The sequence below is a fragment of the Miniopterus schreibersii genome (genome assembly GCF_964146895.1).
Source record: "Miniopterus schreibersii genome assembly, chromosome: 13".
Lineage (NCBI taxonomy): Eukaryota > Metazoa > Chordata > Mammalia > Chiroptera > Miniopteridae > Miniopterus > Miniopterus schreibersii.
In genome coordinates this window covers 53015129-53034679 of record NC_138113.1, presented here as the reverse complement: position 1 = coordinate 53034679, position 19551 = coordinate 53015129, and the positions used below count along the sequence as shown (strand labels likewise).

General features: G+C 45.6%; 1 protein-coding gene across 1 annotated transcript; it reads right to left on the bottom strand.

Moving 5' to 3' along the window:
* Positions 1-7190: 7190 nt before the first annotated feature.
* On the bottom strand, positions 7191-19259 carry NMS (neuromedin S). Its single transcript, XM_081156433.1, has 7 exons — positions 18727-19259; positions 16531-16586; positions 16184-16222; positions 11196-11270; positions 10131-10166; positions 9525-9566; positions 7191-8296 (listed from the first exon to the last, which is right to left on the bottom strand). Exons 1-7 carry the CDS (start codon positions 18974-18976, stop codon positions 8258-8260), a joined length of 537 nt encoding a protein of 178 aa, XP_081012559.1. The 5' UTR covers positions 18977-19259; the 3' UTR covers positions 7191-8257.
* Between the last annotated feature and the right edge of the window lie 292 nt (positions 19260-19551).

The window sequence follows — 19551 nt, the reverse complement described above, 5'->3', positions numbered from 1 at the left end:
GTGAACAGGTCCATGGCATTGGGCTGTTTTGAGGAGTCCTGATGGCTGAGGCACTGGGCTGGGTTGTCAGTCTGAGCAGCTAGCAGTGATTGGCCTGGCTGGGGCACTCAAGTCCTGGGTAGATGAGGTGCCCTGTTAAAATCCTGAGGATGATGCAGGCAGAGTTGAGAGGTGACTCTGAACCTCTGGAGTGTTCTGGCTGCTCTGGGAGGGATCTCAACCCCTCCCAGTTGGATCTCAATCTCTTCATTAGCATCGTCACAAGCCATTCTCTTATTGAGTACCTGCTATCTGTTGAGCATGTGTTAAGAACTGTATGTATAGCATTGACATAGACAGTTGGGCTCTATGCCCTCCTGCCCGTGGATGTTTTAATGTCTGGAAGAGAAGACACATTAAATCAGGAATAACAAATGTACCACTTATTAGTACAGGTTACTAGAGTCAAATGTCAGGGGAAATTTTCCTTGTGTGGGTCAACGGAGTCCCTGTTGAGAGTCCCCTCACTCAGCTGGATTAGGGAATTGTAGCCCCACAGGGTGCTCCTCCCACCCACACCGCAGTGGAAGAGGGTGGCACAGCCCATTCTTAAACAAGTCACTCACCCAAGATCCAGAAGAATTTCAAAGCAGTTCTTGACTTCAGATTCCAGTCAGTCTTCTCGCCCTTGTAGAGAATATTCAGGAATACAGGCTCTACCATTCAACGCATCTTCTCTCACCCAACAGCTCTTCGGTAGACATGGCCTTCACTCAGCTTCTCAGGACAGCTCCGCATCTGACCCTTTCTTCAGGCATCGGGCCACAACCCCTCTCCTCTAGACCCTCTCTCTCTTTCCTTTTTGGGGTAGTTAGGCCCACAGGAACCCATCTCTTCTCCTTGGCCTCCAGGTTCAATAGACAGCCATTAAATTCATCCAGTTCCACTTGGATGAAGAGGGCCTCTTGGACCCTGCTGGTAGAGCATCTACCTGCCCCTGACAGGCTTTTGCACTATCTGCGCCTCCACCCCCCAGCATATCACCACGTTAGTACTTTGCTGAGGAATCCCTTCCCCTTCCTCAACGCGGAGTTCTGTGTTAGTCAGCTGGTCGCTCTCCCAGAACTCTCCTCACCTTCTAAATCTAAGGCAGCAGGCTGTGGCGAGACAGGGACCCCCAGGCATGAATGCGGCCCTGTTGCTGATTTCCCAAGGGAGGGAAGCGATGTGTTCCCAAGCATGGCCCTGTTGCTGATTTCTCCCTGAGGAAGGGAAGCGATGTTTGTGATTTCCAGGCCCAGGACTTAAAACATTGCGCTGGAGCACAGACTGGTGGCAACCCAGCTTTGATAATGTGGGGCATAGTGAGGCAGTGATTTTCAGGCTCCTGTCCTTCTGAAGGGCTCAGAGAATAGAGGTGCTCTAGTGATCTGAGTCATCCACATTGGGACTCCAAGTAATACAAGTCCCATTACCAAGTCTCTTTGTTTTCTAGATGAGTGGAAAGGGACACTATCCCCTGATAAAAAGGTACATTTTACAATGCTATCCATTGCTTAAGTGCCCGTCAAGCATAAAAATCACTCTCCTGTGGCTTTCCTTCCCACAAATGCTCCCCACTCTTCTTTACCTGCTTGAAGTCATGAGAGTTTCCCCCAGGGAACAGTGATAAATGGTAGCTCTTCCCTTGGTTACATTTTCTTTCAAGTCTGCAGCCAGCTGCCCAGCTGCCCACTGCCCAGAATCCTTATAGCTGCCCTGCAGTGAATGCCTTTTCTCCTGGGCTCTGCTTTATTATAGCAACTCCCTACATCCCACTTCACCAATGTCTGGAAGACTAAGTGTATAAATAAAATAAGTCCGACTGCCTGTTCCTTCAGGGTTTCTATTGATTGTGACTTAATCTCTTGAGGCAAATCGGTGGTTTAATGGTAAGCTGAAATACCAGGAGTCAGGGAAGAGATCAGAGAATTGAGCACAAATGAAATTGTCCAGAGTGGAATTTTTCCAGCTCTTCGAAGGGGTTTGTTTGGTCCAGGCATATTTGTTCTTTCAGGTAGTGAGATACACAAGATAAATACCTTCATAAAGACTAAGAAAACCAGAGTGTCTAAACATGTTGAATTGGAAAAGAACCTGGAACCCCAAGCAGAGGTGGGAGAGGGTCCCTGCTTAACCTCCCCCACTTCACCCAATGCCCCCTCATCCCCCATCGGGCACTGCCGTGTCCTCTCCCAACCATGTCGTCTGACAAGATCCAGACGTGGAGAGGAAGCTTCAAGGAAGGCATCTTCTGGGGAGAGGACGTGGCATGTGGGTGGGAGAAATTGGCTTAATGGGAATATCCCTTCTCCTCCTTGGAGGGGGATTTTGGGTCGTAAAATCAATAACTAACCTGGGAATGGTAAACAATGTTCTCACTTTTGAAGAAATCCCGATTTCCCCAAGTCCAGTCACTACCACATGTGCTGGATGCTCTAACAAATTATTAGAAGTAGCTAGGAAAATTCCCCCTGGCGCCCCCAATAAGGAATTTATGGACGAACTAGAGAAAGCTGAGCTCACGCAGCCAGCCTATCCTCAAGTGCCTCTGCCTATGATTGCAGGATTAGTCGAGGACAGGAAAAGGCCATCGCCCCTTGCCTACTGTACAAGGACCCCCCTGGGTAGCACATAGAATAAATGGCAGATTGTGGCATCCCCCTAAAAGGGGCTAACAGTATGGAAAGGCTACCAGGCCCCCGTTGCCGTATACAGGTGCTTACAGTGAAAACGGTATCAGAATAGTTAATGTAAACGGGAGGCATGTTCAGTATGAAAACCTGCCCTTCGTGAAACGCTTGGCGAGGCAGCGGCCACGCCGGTGCTCGCTCCCAAAGGAACAAAAGCAAAGCATTCGTAAGCAGTTAATCAATAGCTATGGCAAAAGGCACTCTTTTCCTAGAAGAAAATGGCAAGAAGAATATAATAGCTTATGAACAGGTCCATAGTTAAAATATAACCACAAGAAGTAGTAACCACAGGCAAATATTATATAAAATATCTGTCTCACAAGCTAATATATTCCTGCTGCAAACAAAGCCGCATCTATCACTCTATAGGTCACTGATTTTTCCTTTCTCCTCTATTCTAAAAAATAAAAGTCGGAATTGTTCCGTTCTGATGAAATCGAAACTGGTATTGTTTAACCTACGAATAATATTTCTTGCTCGCTAACCGAAAAAATGGAATCGTAGCCAAAAAAGAAAGTATAAAAGATTATGTTGGTGCTCAATGAAGTGGAACGGTGTCACACCACCTCCGGGCCGTGCAGTCTGCTGTCACCCAGCGCCGAGCCTTGCCCACCTTCGGGACCCCTGACCCCCCTGCGGCTGGCCCGCGCCGGGCACTGCCCTGCGTTGCTTGGCTGGCGAACTCCTGCTCCCCTCTGTTCTTGCACCAGGCACATCATCTCTACCTAACATGTCAGGGCCGAGGTGGCAGGGCTTGTAGCTTTGTGACTTCAGTACAGCTCAACTGTGTGCCCCCATCTGTTCCACCGCTGCCCCAGACGAAGGCTAACTGTCGCTGGGAGACAGCCTGCGCCGCAGAGCCACAGATATTGGGGTCAGTTGTGCCAGGGGTTTGAATTGTGACCCTGACATTTAGTGAAAGACCTTGGGCAAGTATTTGATTTCTTTGAGCGTCAGTTTTCTTGTGCCCTAGGATAATACGACAGCAGAGACCCACCGGCTGCTCACCAAATCGGCCTCTCCTTCCTCCAGGCCACACAGCCAGGTGACCCTTCCTGCCACCTTTCCAGGCAGACATGTCACGTGGCTGAGCTCTACTGAAGGAAAGGCCTGGCCCGTGGAACCCTCTCTCCTGACAGCACCTCCTTTCCCCACCCACTGTGCCTGGAGGGGGCTTGGGGGCCCTCGAGCCCAGCCTGGGCAGAGCCTACAGGGCAGAAAGGACTCGGGCTCTGAACTGGGCAACTGGGGGCACCTGCCCTGGACCGTGCGGGAGCTGAGTGGGAGCCGGATGACTGACCTGGAGCAGGGGTGTCACTCTCCAGAAATGTGGCCTCTAGGAGCCTCCGCGGCAGGGCGCAATGATGGAACTGCGGCAGCCCGGACACCCCTAAAGCAACCTCTTCAGGGTCCTCATTTCCAAACACGTGGCACCTTTCACAACATGGTCAACCTGCTGCCAGTTGTAGCACCTTCCTGGCCGTTTCCTATCCAGGATGCGGGGCAGCCTCTTCCCCTTCGAGCCGGGAGAGCCCAGGTCTCTGTGGCGGTGTCACATGCCTCCTGGGCCTCAGAACTGCTGTGGTCACTATTTGTCCCTTTCACGGTGCCTCAAGTGGCTCCGTCCAGTTCATCGCCAGCCGGGGGAGGGAATGAGCAGTTTCCTCCGCGTACAGCAGCGGGAGGCAGCCACAGAAATGGGACAGACAGGGACACGACTGACTCCCGCATTCAAAGCAGAGCACAGAGAGCGATAAAGACACCCCAGCCTGCACCCCCAGTCAGCGGGGACAGGCGGCAGAGACTTGACTGTCACCATCTACTGAGGGAGCCATGGTCTTCATACCTGAAGACATCGCTGAGGGGACCCAGTCCCTTCTCAAGACCTCTACCCCCAAGACCCAAGCACCTCTACCCCTAAAATCTCCCTTGCAAAGTTGGCATCTGGTGCGTGTTCAATGATGATGGCTGCTCAAGTCCTCTGACATTACATCACCTCGGTTCCCCAGCTGGCCCCCTGACCCCTCAGCCCACAGCCCTAACATTTGCCAGTTCCTCCTGGGCCCAGCAGGAAGCCTACAGGGGTGCGAGCAGGCCCTGTGTGAACAGCGAGGAGATTCACAAGACAGGCCAGGAGGCTGCCTGGGGACAGCCTCACCCAGCTCACAACAGGCCCATGAGCGGCTGGTAGAAAGGGAGAGATGAGGCTCCCCCAAAATCACATGAAATTCAAGGCTTTCATCAAAAAGAAAAGAGAGACAGAAATGTGGCCTCCATGCTGAGCACCGGACTTAGGGCCTCTGTAGTGGCATTAATCGCCTCCATAAATCGGAAGGTCGTAAAAATGAAATTCCATGTATATAAGCCTTCACATTTACATAGCACAGTAATGTAGCCTTTCAACGTTTAATCTAGCATGTTTTGTTTTGGTTTTGGTTTCTAGGAGTTTACAATTTATAGATATTGTCAGTTGGGTCACAAAATTAAGTTCGAATAATCTAAACATAACCTCTAAAACTTAAATGACATTTTAAGAGCCTCTACATAACATTTGTGACAAGATTATGAAACTTTCGGTTAGTAAAACTTTTGAGATGTATGTGATGAAGAATTAGGGTAAAACATTACTCAGTCCCTGAAAAGAAATGTATTTGACAAATAGAATTACTTTAATTAAACCAACATGTGGAATAGCTTATAGGGCTAGAGTTAAAGTTTAAAGCACAGGTTAAAGTAACTCCAAAACTTAAGCCCAAACTAGCTGTTACTGCATTTCTAATATCAGTCAACCATATAAATTAATCTATAAAATTAATCTCTCAACCTTGTAACGGTCTTCATTTCCTAGAAAGATACTGTCCAGTCTTTATGTAGGTTGAGATTCAGGGTTAACATTTTTTTGATAATGCAATGCCTCAGAAAAAGTATTTTTTTTTTGTAGAAATGAGAGAATGGGGAGGTATAATACTCCATTTATCCTCTCAGAGAGTTATAAGTGGTTGTTTCATAGAAATAGAATTTCTTTACAGGTACATAGCAAATATGCCAGCATGTACTTTAATCTGCTGACGTGAAAGCATATGAAATAACATCATCTCCCATCTCAGGTTCCTGGTTGCCTCCTACTGATTCAGTGACATATGTTATAATTTTGTTTTCTATGAAGCTTTTTTTTTCTTAGTCAATATGACAATACATAATTTTCCATACCTGCTCTCTCCTTGAGGAGTCTATACTTTAGATAAACAGAAAATCTAACCAAAAAGTATTACCAATCTATAGGTGCCTTAACAAGAAATAATAAGATAAAAGGAATGGTGCAGTGTTCACAGAGGGCATCAAATGTCTTTTTATACGTGAGGAAGTATATCTGGGCCGAGTTTTATAATTATTAAATGTTCAAAAAAGCAATTTTCCTATAAATATTTCATTGCTGAACAGTATAAATATCGGTAGAGTTACACACAATTCAGTAAAGCTTTTAAACAAATAAGATGTATTATATTTCCATCTATTCATCAAAGCTCTTTTTGGGGGGAAAAGGTTAGAAAAATGTGTTGTTTTTTTTTTTACTATTGTATTAGGCAAATATATTTTCTATAATACAAATAAAAGTGAAAATAGTTATTATTTTCCTGAATAATATAACAAAATATATACCCAGAAAGTTCATTAAAGTTTTCACTCCATTTTGAAAGAAAAAGTTCTACTGGGCTAAGCCACCAAGACACTGAAGTTTATCTGTGGTAGTAACTAGCATTAAGCCGCTTTGCAGGGCTGTGAGGATTAATAAAAGCACCCACTTTAGTGCCTTAAAGGACTGTTATGTGCAGTTTAGGCTCATCTCATGTATCGTTAGGGTCTCCTGTTGTCTTGCGTGCCCATCTTCTGCGTCACTGTCTACTCCTTCATATGATCTTGGGGGGCTGGAAATAAAATACTATTTATAGAGAAGGAGACTGAGAAGGTAAAGGCCTGAGCCTTATGGTTCCAGGAGGAGTCTGAAGCTGTTATGCGTCAACTTAATGCTGTGACCTCAAGCCCCTGATCAGCAATAAGAAGTAGCTCTCATTAAGGCAAGTCCCTTTGGTGCCATTTGTGTGATGAAAATCATCTTTGAAGTATAATTAGAGTCAACGCAATCGAGTGCTCACTATGTACCTCCATGCTAAGCCCTTTACATGGATCATCTCTTCATTCATCACAAAAACTATGTGGAAGTGCTATTTTTCCCAACCCCATTTTACCATGGAGGAGACTGAGGCACAGCGGTCCCCCAGCTACAAAGTGGAGGAGTCAGGATTCAAAGGCAGCCCGTCTGCCCCAAGCTTGTGCCCTCAGTTCTCGATAATAACAAGATAGTTGGGGCGTGCTAAAACACTACCCCCAAAAAGTACTTTTAAATATAAATATCCCATTATTTTAAATATACATTGATCCCTCCCCCAAGACTTTCCAATAAGGCATGAAAATGTGTCAATACTACTTTATTCTTTATACAACTGAATATTTTGGTGGATATAGAGCAACAGAATTATCTTTACATGTTCATAGGAGGAAATGGGACATTTGTCCAAAATAATCACTGGGTTGCCTCATCTGCTCCAGCTTCCCTTTGCCACTGAACTCTGAAAAAGAAAAAAAAGGATACAACTCAGATGAAGTCATTCTCAGAATCCAGATGAGGCCCATGGGCATGTTATTATATAACATATTTTTAAATTATATCCCAATTTGACATGCCATAAAATCGATTATAAGTATAATCGATCTTATAAGATTTGTCTTCTCTGTACCCAATTAGACCATTAGGCCTCCGTGAGTGCGGTGGCTTAGGGACCGCCTGCCCCTTCCACCTGGGCAGCTCTGCTTCCCAGCATCTGGCACTTGGGCCTGCTGGGGCCTTGGCCACTGCCAGCAGGTGGGCTCAGGCTCCAGGAGGGAGAATGCGACGTCTCCACAGGACAGTGGCCTCGTGTCCCTGGGACCACATCGTCATGAGAGACAGAGGAGGCCCAGAGCTGCCCTTATACAGGGATGTCTGCTGCCACCAGCCCCAAGGACAGGAATCCCCCCAGACTGAAACTCTGGTCTCAGGGCATCACTGAATGGAAGGAAGGGCTTTGTCTGACTGTATTCTGAAATGCTCCCGCTATAGGGAGCTATCCCTTCACCTCCCTCCCACCCCGACAACATCCCAGGGTAGTTTTTTCCTCATTACAAGGGCCAGGTGAGAGGGAATTCAGAGAGAATCAGTTGGGCCAAGTGGAGATTCCAGTCCCTCTCAGCTACAGCGGGAGACAGCTCACTTGCAAAGAGCCAGCATGCAGTGAAGGCTGCCGCAATGCTTGTCCAGGGCAGGCTGGGGCGGGGCGCTGTGGTGCTGAGGGCAGGAAAGGGGGTGGGGCAGAAGGCCCTCAAGGGTTCCACGTGACTCCCCTTTCTTTGAACTATGGCCCCTATGGCTGCCTCTCTCTGTCCCCCCAGTCAGACTCATAACATTTGCTTGGAGGAAAAAAGCTGCAATGAGTTGACCTTGGACTATCCTACTGGGTGTTGTCTTCAGTGTTTCTTCCATTCCTTGGCTGTATAAAAAAAAATAAAAATAAAAGAAGCAACTTAGAGACCCTGAGACAAAAATGCCTGGAGCCTGCTTCTTGGTTTCAGATCCTTTCTTCATGGGCCCTAAAGCCTTGTTCTCCTTGGGGACTCACTGGTTGAGCCTTAGCCCCATCCCAGTCTGTAGGTCCTCTATGGCAGAGCTCCAGAGCCCTTGTCGCTCAGACACTGTTCTCTCTCCTCCACTCCAGCCCAGGCACTGTCCCGTCTCCTCCACTCCAGCCCAGGCACTGTCCTGTCTCCTCCACTCCAGCCCAGACACTGTCCCCTCTCCTCCACTCCAGCCCAGACACTGTCCCCACTCCTCTACTCCACCCCTTAGCCTCTGTTTATGTGGCAGGATGGTCCTCAAACTATTTGTTGCTGGACTTCTCACCCTAAAGACATCATGGAGACCCACTGTTTCACAAAGTACTTTCCAGAGAACAGCTACTAATAGGTCATGAAGATTAAAAAGGTGTGTGTGGGGTGGCATGAGGGGTTGGGAAGCGCTTCCATGGACAAAAAATTTGAGAAACGACAGACATATGCGGAAGTCAAGGTAAACAGGTTGCTTTCTGCCAGATACACTGCTGCGCATTGTAAGCCTTCAGGAATGTTGGGCGCAATGTTTTCCAAGCTGATTCGATCTCTGCATAGCAGCTCTTAGCACCAGTGGCCCACAGAACGCAGTTTGAGGGGCCCAAGTCTAGCTGATTTATACATTTTTCTGGTGCAAACATTAAGTATCTAGGGGTTGAAGCATAGCTGGTGATTGGTGGGTCAAATACTAAAAGATAACTCTCTGACTCCATGACCTTTGCAAGAGGCTCCAAGTCCCTTGGGAAGGAGGCTCCTCCTGCCGGTGAGTTTTAGAACCAGGTATCCAGACCCGCAGTCTGTTGTCCAGGCCAACAGACTCAGACTCTGGTTGGCCCTTGTGTCTTCCCATCACTAGAAGTCCCCCTTCCTACCCCTGTGCTCCCAGAGCCCTGGTGCTCTCAGCCTGAGTCCTGGTGCACCCTCTCCTTTGCAAGCATCAACTCTTTAGGAGAAAACTTTGAGAGTCGCCTCCTAACTAAAGGGTTAGAGAGTCCCAACAATTGTTCACCAGTTGGTCGTGGGGCCCTGGCTGTGTTCATTCAGCAGGAACAACATAACTGGGATGGCAGGAAGGAATCGGGTAAAAAACAGAGAAAAGGCAACGTGTTATACCCTGAAAAGGAAAAATGGTCGTCCCCAGGTAGCAGTGTGATCCTGCAACATAAAAACACAAACCGTTATTCAACAATGTTGTGCACAAGGTCTCTCAAAGACGTCTATGACAGTGGTTTGCAAAGCGTGGTCCCCGGTCCCAAAGCATCAACAGCACCTGGGAACTTGTTTGAAATGTACATTCTCAGGCCCCTATGGAACCCCCAGACTTTAACAAGGTCCCCAGGTATCTTTAATGCACGGTCAACCTGGAGAAGCACAGGTACATGGGGTCTGTGCCACTTGCAGTACCTCCCCAAGTTGGTACCACTGGCATATGGGCCCCTGAGCCAGAGAAAGCAAATTCCAGGACAGATGGCCCCAGGTGACTCATCCTCAAGACTGGAGATAAACTAGTCACAGCCAGAGGATTGTCCCATGATTCCTTTTGGCCCCAGTCAAGCCTGGGGAATCCTGAAATTACATGCTCCGCCTCAAAGATTTCCAGGGGCATATCGTGAGACCAGTTCTTTCTAGACATGGTCTAAAGAGGCCCAACTCCAGGTACCTCCCTGTCCTCCCAGAGATCTTTCTTGGGGGGTCATGTTCTCCACGAGGCTTACATACCTTCTTGGTAAAGTCAAGTGCCACAGCCCCTGGATCCTGAGAGGGAAAAGACACAGGTTAATTGAACAGGAACCACATCCTAGAGGTTTGGTTGTTCTGCTGTGATCCTGCACCTCCCCAGTTCCACTCTAACATCCAGAAGTCAGGTGCCAAAAAGCAGTTCAAAGGAACAGCTATGTAGCCAATTTCAATTTCCCGTTGGGGAAAGCAAGGATGCTTTCTTGATTGAGTTACCATTTGTGTCCAGGACAATGTTGTACTCGCTTGCTGTTCCCAACAGCCTCAACTTGAAATTGCCCCATGGTTTAGGCACGTGTTCCAGATCAGGCATCTCAGCTTCTTCGACCTGTCTTTGCCTGTGAGTGTGGCATGACCATGGTGGCAGATCAACCCAGACAGCTGTGGTCAGCAGCAGATCAGGAAAACTGCTCCCCGCGCTTGGGATGACCAACAGATTTCGCAGGACCTGAGCAGTTTCCTCAGGGTCTTGAGATTTTTCAGAGCTAAACCCAGGAAAGTCCTGGGCATACTGGGATAAGCTGGTCACCTGCTTTGGGCTCACAGTGTTCAAAAGTTTTCTTTTTGCTACCATGCAACAAAACCTTAAGGTTTTGAGGTTCAGCTATTACTGAAACTGGCAATTTCTAAACTTAAATGTTTTTCCATAAAAACAAAACAAAAAACCCCCCAAAGTTCTGAGGTATGGACAAAAGGGCAGGTGGGGCAATGGGAAGCAGAGGATGTCACCATGGCAAATGTTTGGTCAAAAGGAACAGGAAGGGACAGGGCAAATGGGCAGAAACACAAAGGCTGAAACAAAAAATGTGACGAAGAGCTCAGCAGAGGAGAGGGCGGGCCATGGGGGGCCAGTGGAGGGTCCCGGTGGGGGAGCCTGAGGCTGGGGAGAGGGGAGTATCGTGCGAGGTCAGAGGGCCAGGGCTCCCTCGGGGTGGAGACTTATTTGGAGCAGAGCATGCAAGTGAGTTCTAAGGCAATGACACGCATTTGCCCTGGTTAAATGTGCTTTTACCCGCATGAAACAGGACAGAAGAAGAAAGCACGTACGCGCTGTAGAAATCTCTTCAGCCTTCCGCTGGTGAGCTGGGCCGCCAGCCGCATTAGAGGGTGCACAGGGCGAAACTGCAACGGAGGGGCTCCCGTCAGAGGCGGCGGGCCACGGCCCAGGGCTATGTGCATCCGTTCCACTCCCTTACAAATGGCTTTAATTTCCAGAGTAAAATCATTCTCGAACTTGAAATGTTATGTTTTCAATAAAGAATCACCTGCCTTGATAGCAGGATTCAATTCCAACATATCACTTAAAAATAGTCCCTTAGGATAAATCAGACTTTTATCTTCATAGACCCCCAGTCTTCCATGCTCCTGGTGTGGAGTGCATTGTTCCAAAGAAGCATCCCCATGAAGATCCTTCTGGCTCCCAGGTGTGCTCTCCTAATCTAAGTATCACCTCTAACTTTCTTAGTATAATTGAGTTACCCTCGGGTGCAGGTTGTGTAAGTGAATTTCCACAGGGTATGATTTGAGAATTATTAGGAAGATCATAAAATAAAATTCATTCAGGCGCCCAGTCACAGCAACTGAAATTTTACCATTAGAAAGTCACTTATTTATATAAACAAGGCTTTCCAAGTCTTCAAGAAGACCCTTAAAAAACAAATACTCAGCAAAGGGACCACCTGGGAGGGCGGCACCCTGACCCTCTCCCCCTGATGCATTTTATTTCCCTGGACTTCTTGTCTGTGACTGCCCGCGCACACTCAGACATGCGTCTGCGTCTTATCTGGTCTGTGAATTCTCCTGAGTAGTCGGCTCAGAGGAAAAGCTAATTTGTGTCAGAGACCACGTTTATCTTTCCCCTTCCACTGCTCTCCCTCCCTTGGCAGTGCTCATGGCCTTTTTTGAAAAAAATCCCCATCATTCCTGGATCCCATTCCCAAACCTGCACTACTTACTCATGAATCTTTGCCTCTTGGGGGAAAAAATGAATACTTTGCTGAGTAATTGTTTTTTTAAGGGTCTTCTTGAAGAGTTGGAAAGCCTTGTTCATATAAATAAGTGACTTTCTAATGGTAAAATTTCAGGTGCTGTGACTGGGCGCCTGAATGAATTTTATTTTATGATCTTCCTAATAATCCTCAGATCATACCCTGTGGAAATTCACTTACACAACCTGCACCTGAGGGTAACTCCGTTATACTAAGAAAGTTAGAGGTGACGCTTAGTATTCAAACAGCACACACACATACGTTGTGATGGTTACGGAACACGAACAGCCATGGAGCACTATTGTGGGGTTTGGTGCTTTACACTTCACAAAACCCTTTCCAAAAACTTAAAAACGGAGGGTAATATGGAACAATATAGACAGAGCTCCGTGCCTGCCAGGGTCCTCTTTACATAAGGGCATAATAAAAAAATTATTTCTTATTTATTGTTCCTTTTTTATAATTTATCCTCTGTCTTTTTATATCTGTCAGCCTCCCCCCACCTCCACCCGGGGGAGGGAGACCCGACATCCCCGCAGCCCCGGGAAAGGCCCCGGGAAGGGCCCCGGGCAGCTGTTGCACAGGGTCAGAGGCCCCCCGCTCTGCTCCTGACCCGCATGGATCAGTGGGGAAGGCCCAGCGGGCCTGCAGAGGACCGGGGCTTCTACGGAGACGATCACAGTGCAATACTGACCCCAGCTTTAGCCGGATGTGTTGGCTCCTGAGTTCTGGAGTAGTGAAATAAAAACTGAATGAGAAAAAAAGTTCATTTTAGTCTTAAGTGTCACTTGCTGTGAAGCGGGAGTTGCAGGGCCTTGCTGCTGGGCTGCGCGGCACTCACCCTCTTCTGTGCGCCTGGATGATCCTGGGAAGGGAATTGTGAGGGTGAGTTACTAGGAATCTCACTGCGGGGGTCACGGACAAAGTTTTCAGGAGAAGTTGCACCATGAACGTATGTAGGATTTACCTTCATATGATGAAATGAACTGTCAAGCTAAAAGGAAATTCATTACACAAAATAAGACTACAGTTGATGCAGGGTCTTATGAAAAACAAGGCTGCCAGCAATACACCATTATTTTCAAATGTAATCTCATTTTACCTTTTCAAGCCTTGGGGGGAGACATACTCTCTGATACCATAACCTACTCCCAGAAAGCCATCTGACTAAGAGCTAGAATAAAAGAATGATTATGATTTTTAATTTGCTGCTGGGCATACCCTAGAATTCAGCTTTTTTAACGGTTGGTTCCAACTGACCAAACTTTGTGTCCTAAAAACCGTCAGCATGGATCTTCACTGTTCTTGCACGAAGCAGTTGTTCATTTCTAAGTCCTCACTAGAGCACCTCCGGGCCCTGGCTTGCATAGGTGACGGCCCGGGAAAGGCCGTGGAGCCAGCATATTCCTCCCACTCGAGGGTGCCGTGAAGAGGGGCCCCCCCAAACCACGGCACGGGTTCCACGCCTGTGTTTTATAAAATCGCTACGGATGATTACTGCGAGGGCTCATCTGCTGCTATTGATCACTCATAGCTCATTCACATTTAAACATTATTGAATCAGCCCAAACTCCAATTAAGACAGAAGTAAAGTTTTTAACAACACTTCTAACTTTGTAGCTCTGAATGTGATCACATTTTCCTGTAAACTTTGTGGAGAGTTTCTGCAGCACCCAGTATCTATGCATTTTCTCTCCCTCCCTCCCTCCCTCCCTCTCTCTCTCTCTCTCTATGTTGTGTACATACTTGCACACACATGCACATGGGCACAGACACACACTACAGGGGATGGACAAAGTAGGTTTACAGTTGTTCATATGCAACATAAGACAATAATTAATAAAAATACAAGAATAAGCTGTGTTTCATGTACTCACAACTGTAAACCCACTTTTGCCCACCCTGTATAATTAGCCAACATTACTAACAGCAGAGGTTCTGTGGCGGTTCCCTCTATTTCCTCATAATTATCACCTCTAAAATTTACTGATTACTGTTTTTACAGCTTTTGGTCTCCTTGTCAGCAGCTGTTCTGTACGTGTGTGTGTGTGTGTTCTGAAAACTTACTGGGCGAACAATCGTGTGTGTTTTTTGTGCCATGTTTATCAACTTTTTACCATTACCTTTAAGACCAAAAAATAAAAAGGCATATAAATGTGTTTTTTCAGTTGCTGAACACCACTCTCAACATTTTATATGCGCCTTCCTTGCTTTAATTTTTTCTTTTTAGAGAAAAAATAGATTTTTAAAATGTACTTATCTACCTGATTATTTATTTCCCTAACTAGAATATAAGGTCCGTGAGAGCATGGACTTTTGTCTGTTTTGATCACTACTGTATATCCCCAGCCCCTGGCACATGGCATGTTTTCAATAGAAATCTACTTTGAAAGGATGACTAGTAGGGCTGTGTTCACAAGAACCTGCTGCCCCTTTTCCCATATAGAATCCTCCTGATCCCGCATGGTGACCAGAAGCACGAATGCTTCTGAGTGGCCTCATAGTAGAAGTTCCCTGGAGACGCAGACCTGGACTCTCCTGGAGGCCAGAATGGGAGGCGGGCTCAGAGCCCGTGCAAGACATTCAGGCCTTGGATAGGAGAGGAAACCAAGGCCCCAGGAGAGGAAGTGACATGTGGAAGGTTACACTTCAAGGCAGAAGAGCAATAGTCTCTATCAAAGGCTTTAAAATACTGGTAGTTTTATCCCCCGAGCAATGCCATGCCCTTTTGCAATGGGAAGCAATGAACAGAATCAGCTACAGGAAGATGGAGAAGATGGAAGGAGACTCATTCCAAGTGGGCCTTTGCGCTCGGGGAACCACACAGCCCAATTTAATGCCGAAGGCAGCGTATGTGACGGCCACACTCCCACTCCCCGTGCGTACCCATGGGCACCCTCGCAGCTTTGTGTGAGCGATGAGGAAGCCCCTCCGTGGGAGGCGAGAAGCCAGTGGCAAGGGGGTGGGGAGTCCGAGTCCTCACCCTGAGCCTCTGCTCCAGGTACCAAGGTTGTAATGATTAGTTCTAAAGATGAGAGGTGACAATTGTCTTCAAACACATGCATAATGGTAAACTGAAAATAAGAAGAAATGGGCATGATACACTTAGGAAGCTTAAGAAAGAAAGTGATGTTTGAGTCTTGAAGAATGGAAATTGGTTTCCTCAAGAAGCAGTGATAGCTGCTAGCGCTTAAGTGCTGTCGCTGTCCATCTTGTAGACACTGTTGAAAATACTTCACAAGTATTAAAACAAGGTATCCTCACAATAATATTGTGAGGCTACTACGGCTATTATTCCCATATTACAGATGGTGAAACTGAGACCCAGAGAGATTAAGAAACCTACTAAGGTTAAGTAGGTGCGGATTTTGAGCTCTGGTTGTTTGGCTTTAGAGTCTGGGCTATTAATCAGAACCAGCAGAGGAGGCAAAGGCATTTTCGGCTAAAGGAAACCCGTGTGAAGACATATGGCTGGGTGCACGTGAGGAATGGTAAGAAGATCATTATGGCTGGAGCACGGGATGCTGTGAGTTAGGGGAGGTGAGGGAGGAAGGGGAGACAGCTCAAGGTGAAAACATGTTAGCCTGGGCTAAGAATCCTGGCCTCTACCTTGATCCCTCCCGCATGCACTTTAGGATAAGTCAACACTTCCTTTGTATCCACTGAAATATTTCTGTTGTGGCCTCTATAGCTACTCTTAGGTCCTTTACATGAAATCTATTGTTTTGGAGAACTGCCAAATCAGAGTATATCAATTCGTAATGTATGTTGTGCTATATTATAACATATTCAATTAATGGAATTAGATACGTATCTATGATTATGATAATTGTAAGAATGCAGATGAACTACCAATATCTTACAGTAATTTATATTTAAGAGATTCACTTGTTATTTCTAAAACTATATTCTTACACAAACACACATAGACACAAAATTCTCCTGTAGGCAGCAAAATAGTGTGCTCATTACAGATATCAATTATGGCATACACATGTGTACTGCTATAACTAAAATATATTAGTTTTGTTTTTTTTGTTTTTTTACCTTAGGTTGCCTAGAGTGAGTTGCCCAATATGCCAGTCGCTGAAAAAAAAAAAGTGAGGAAAATAAACCAAAGTTAAGTATAAATTCCTTAGTCAATAGCATTCTACTATAAAACATATAACTCTAAAATTGTCCCACTTATGAACCTTGTATTATCTTCTCTTGCAGTGGCAAGGAATTTTAACACAACTCTCAGGATGCCTTAAATGAGGCCATGAAAATGACAACAGTGAGTCCCGCTGCAGCCAAGAATCTACTCTTAAAATAGTTTTAAGTGAACATAATCCACATGGTAATTTCAAGGCCAAGACTAAATAAAAACCTCACATTACTGAACAACAGTGTACCTCCAGCTGCACAATATCCAAGCCATCTGGAGAATCATCTAAAGCTTGAGGATATCCTATTGTGAGAAATCATAAAAATATCAATTAGGAGAAAAAGAGGTCATAGCATTGCCTTTTAAATCTTCACCATGAAGAACATGCAGAGATTCTATAAATACAATGCTGTTAAAAAGGATTGACAAAGAAAACACACTCTACCTACCATAGCAAATCTGAGACTTATACCAAAATTAATTAAAAATACCATGGTTTTTTATTTATCAGGAGTTAATAGTGCAAGAATTAGCAAGTCAGAAAAAGGGCAAAAATGCCTAGGTAACAACTTAATTTGTATTTTGATGGAATTTATGAGGAATGGAATGCCAGAAAATTGTGTGTCAACAAAATTGTGTGCATCAAAATCGCTCTTGGAACATTTAAGAAACATGGCTCATTGTTTCATCAGACTCTTCGGGGGTGGGGTTGTGGGGAAGGTTGCTACCAGCATGCAGATGGTCCTTGGGCCGGTCAACCTTTATCTGACCCAAATGAAGTCTTCATCCCAATTTCATGTGATACAACACTTGGAGGAATAGCTAACACTGCGCTGGAAAAAAAATCAACTAAATAGGTCAAAACTAACCAGATGAAATTAAATGGGATACATATCAAACCCTGAATGTCTCGCTCAAGAGTAGAATATATATTTTAAAAATCTGATTTGATATTTTGCTCCCTGAAATCTATGAACCAAGAAAAAGCTAAAAACTAAGGTATTCTTGTGTTATATTATATTTGAATAATAGGGTCCAGACCTTGAAGGGTAATAGTCCTACTTGAAATGGCAGGATGTGTGGTAGAATAAAAGAAACTGAACATATTTTCCTCTGGCAAAGAGAAAAACTAGGAAGTGTATGTTAACTACCTTCAAATATATTGAGAACTGTCCTAAGAGGTATTAGTCTTTTTCTGTATATCCTCAAAAGAAAGAACTAGGGTTAATGGTTAGGAGTTATATGTGATCAGATTTCAGCTTAGTGTAAAGAAGTTTTTGATGAATGGTGCCATTCAAAAATGTAAATTAATTCAAACCATCCCTATAAAGAGTTATTAAAAGGTCCTATGTTAACAATACAACCTTAAAGACCATAGGGACCCTATCCTCAGGGGACATAAAGCCAAATAGAAAAATGAGAGAGGTGGATATAAACATACACAGATAAATAAAAGGTAACAAATTTACCAAATATAAACAAGATTCTATTGGAGCCCAAAGGAGGCAGCTACTGGCTGTCTCAGGCTGGTAGTGAGTTGGGTGTTACTGAGAGTAATCAAATAGGAAAATCATAGAGGCAATCCCTGTTCTCCCTGAGAGGTTAATCAGACGACTTCCAGAAATTCTTAGGTTTTGTGTTTATACTATAGGGCATGATTTAAAAAACACACATACTGTTTGAATATATTTTCTGTTTGAATATATTTTCAAAGATTTCTACTCCCCTAAATCAAAATTCTAAACAGTTCCTGTTTACAACTTAGCTGTTCTGCCACGACATCCTTCTCTGTGTCATCTGGAGAGTTACCCGAGACGGGTAAGGGATTCCGACCACTGACCCCAAACCTCACCCCTGGGTCCCTACAAACGCTCTGGTTCTTAGAAGCTAATGAAGAGACGCCAGCGCCCGGTCAGCACCACGGACAGCGCCCGCCCCTGGAAGCTGTGGGGCCTCCCAGGGCTTTCAGGCATCCTGCCTCCTGAGAGCCCACAAAAAGGCAATGAAAAGATTCCTTTTTCCTGTGCGCTCCCCTACCCCAGCCCTCTCCAACTGACCTCAATCTCTAGTCTTGGGGACTGTAACCTCAATTCTGCAGCCGCTAGTTCTGTTCAGAATTCTGGGAGCACAAATGGCTGAGAAGTTGGGACGTCCCCAAGCCCTATCCCTCAGTTTCAGTGGGCACATCCTCAGGGCAGCCCTGGGGCAGGAGCTGCATAAGACAGTTCCAGGGGGAAAGTTGCCTCCTTTGGTAAAAGGCTATGACACCTGGCTCTGCCCACCCTCTCTTAAAGCTTAGAGACAAACGAGAAGCCAGAAATTGAAAGGGCGGAAATGGGGTAGGTGAGGGAATAAGGTTTGCCTCCCCCTAGAATGATCAAGGAGCCTTTCAGGCTTTCTTAGAGCTCAGGCCAGCTAGGGTCTGATGAAGGGGGCCCCTTACCTGAGGAGAGATTCTGCAGCAGGCAGAAGCAATAGATGGCCAACATGGAAGAGAATTGGGGAAGATGCTTCATCTTTAAAATCTGGCTGCTCTTTGCGGGCCACAGATGTGTGCTGCCAGGAAAGGAGTTGAGCATTCCCTGAAGTTCCGCAGGTACCCTGTGCCCTGCGCCGGATAAGCCCAGGAAGGCCCAGGAGCCCACTGGCTGAGCACCAATCAGCTTCACGCAGGAGGACCCCGGCTTTCTCATAAATGTCACGCTGGGCCCTTATTTGTGGAATAATATCCTCCTGGTGTCAGCATTGTTGAGAGTCATCTTTTCAACCCAGCAGTAAAAATAAAAAGTGGAGAGTCATAAGTGTTCTTCTATGGCGCTTTGAGAAACATTTCCGACTCAAGAAAGGCTTTTTCTCTTTTTTTAATCAAAGAACTGGACACAAATCTATAAACTCTTACAGGATAAAGTCTTATTTCCAAAGAAGCTGTTTCCTTTCCATCATTAACGAAGGATGTTTTGTAGTTCTTTGGGGCATCTGAGAAGAACAAAATTTGGAGTCCAGGATATAACATTACAAGAAACCTGAAAGTTCAGTTAGGATTCTTTACAAAAACAAAAACCATGGCTGAAAATCGGACTCTTTAAGATTTCTCCAGGTTCATTTACACAAGCAAGTTAAATATGACCCGTTAAATCAGTATTCAAGAAAGCATGACAGTGTTTAATAATAATAATAATAATCCTCCATCTACTAAGCTTTTGTCTGTTTTAGACATTTCACACAGGTTATTTAATGAAATTCTCACAGAAAACCCATAAGGACTGTA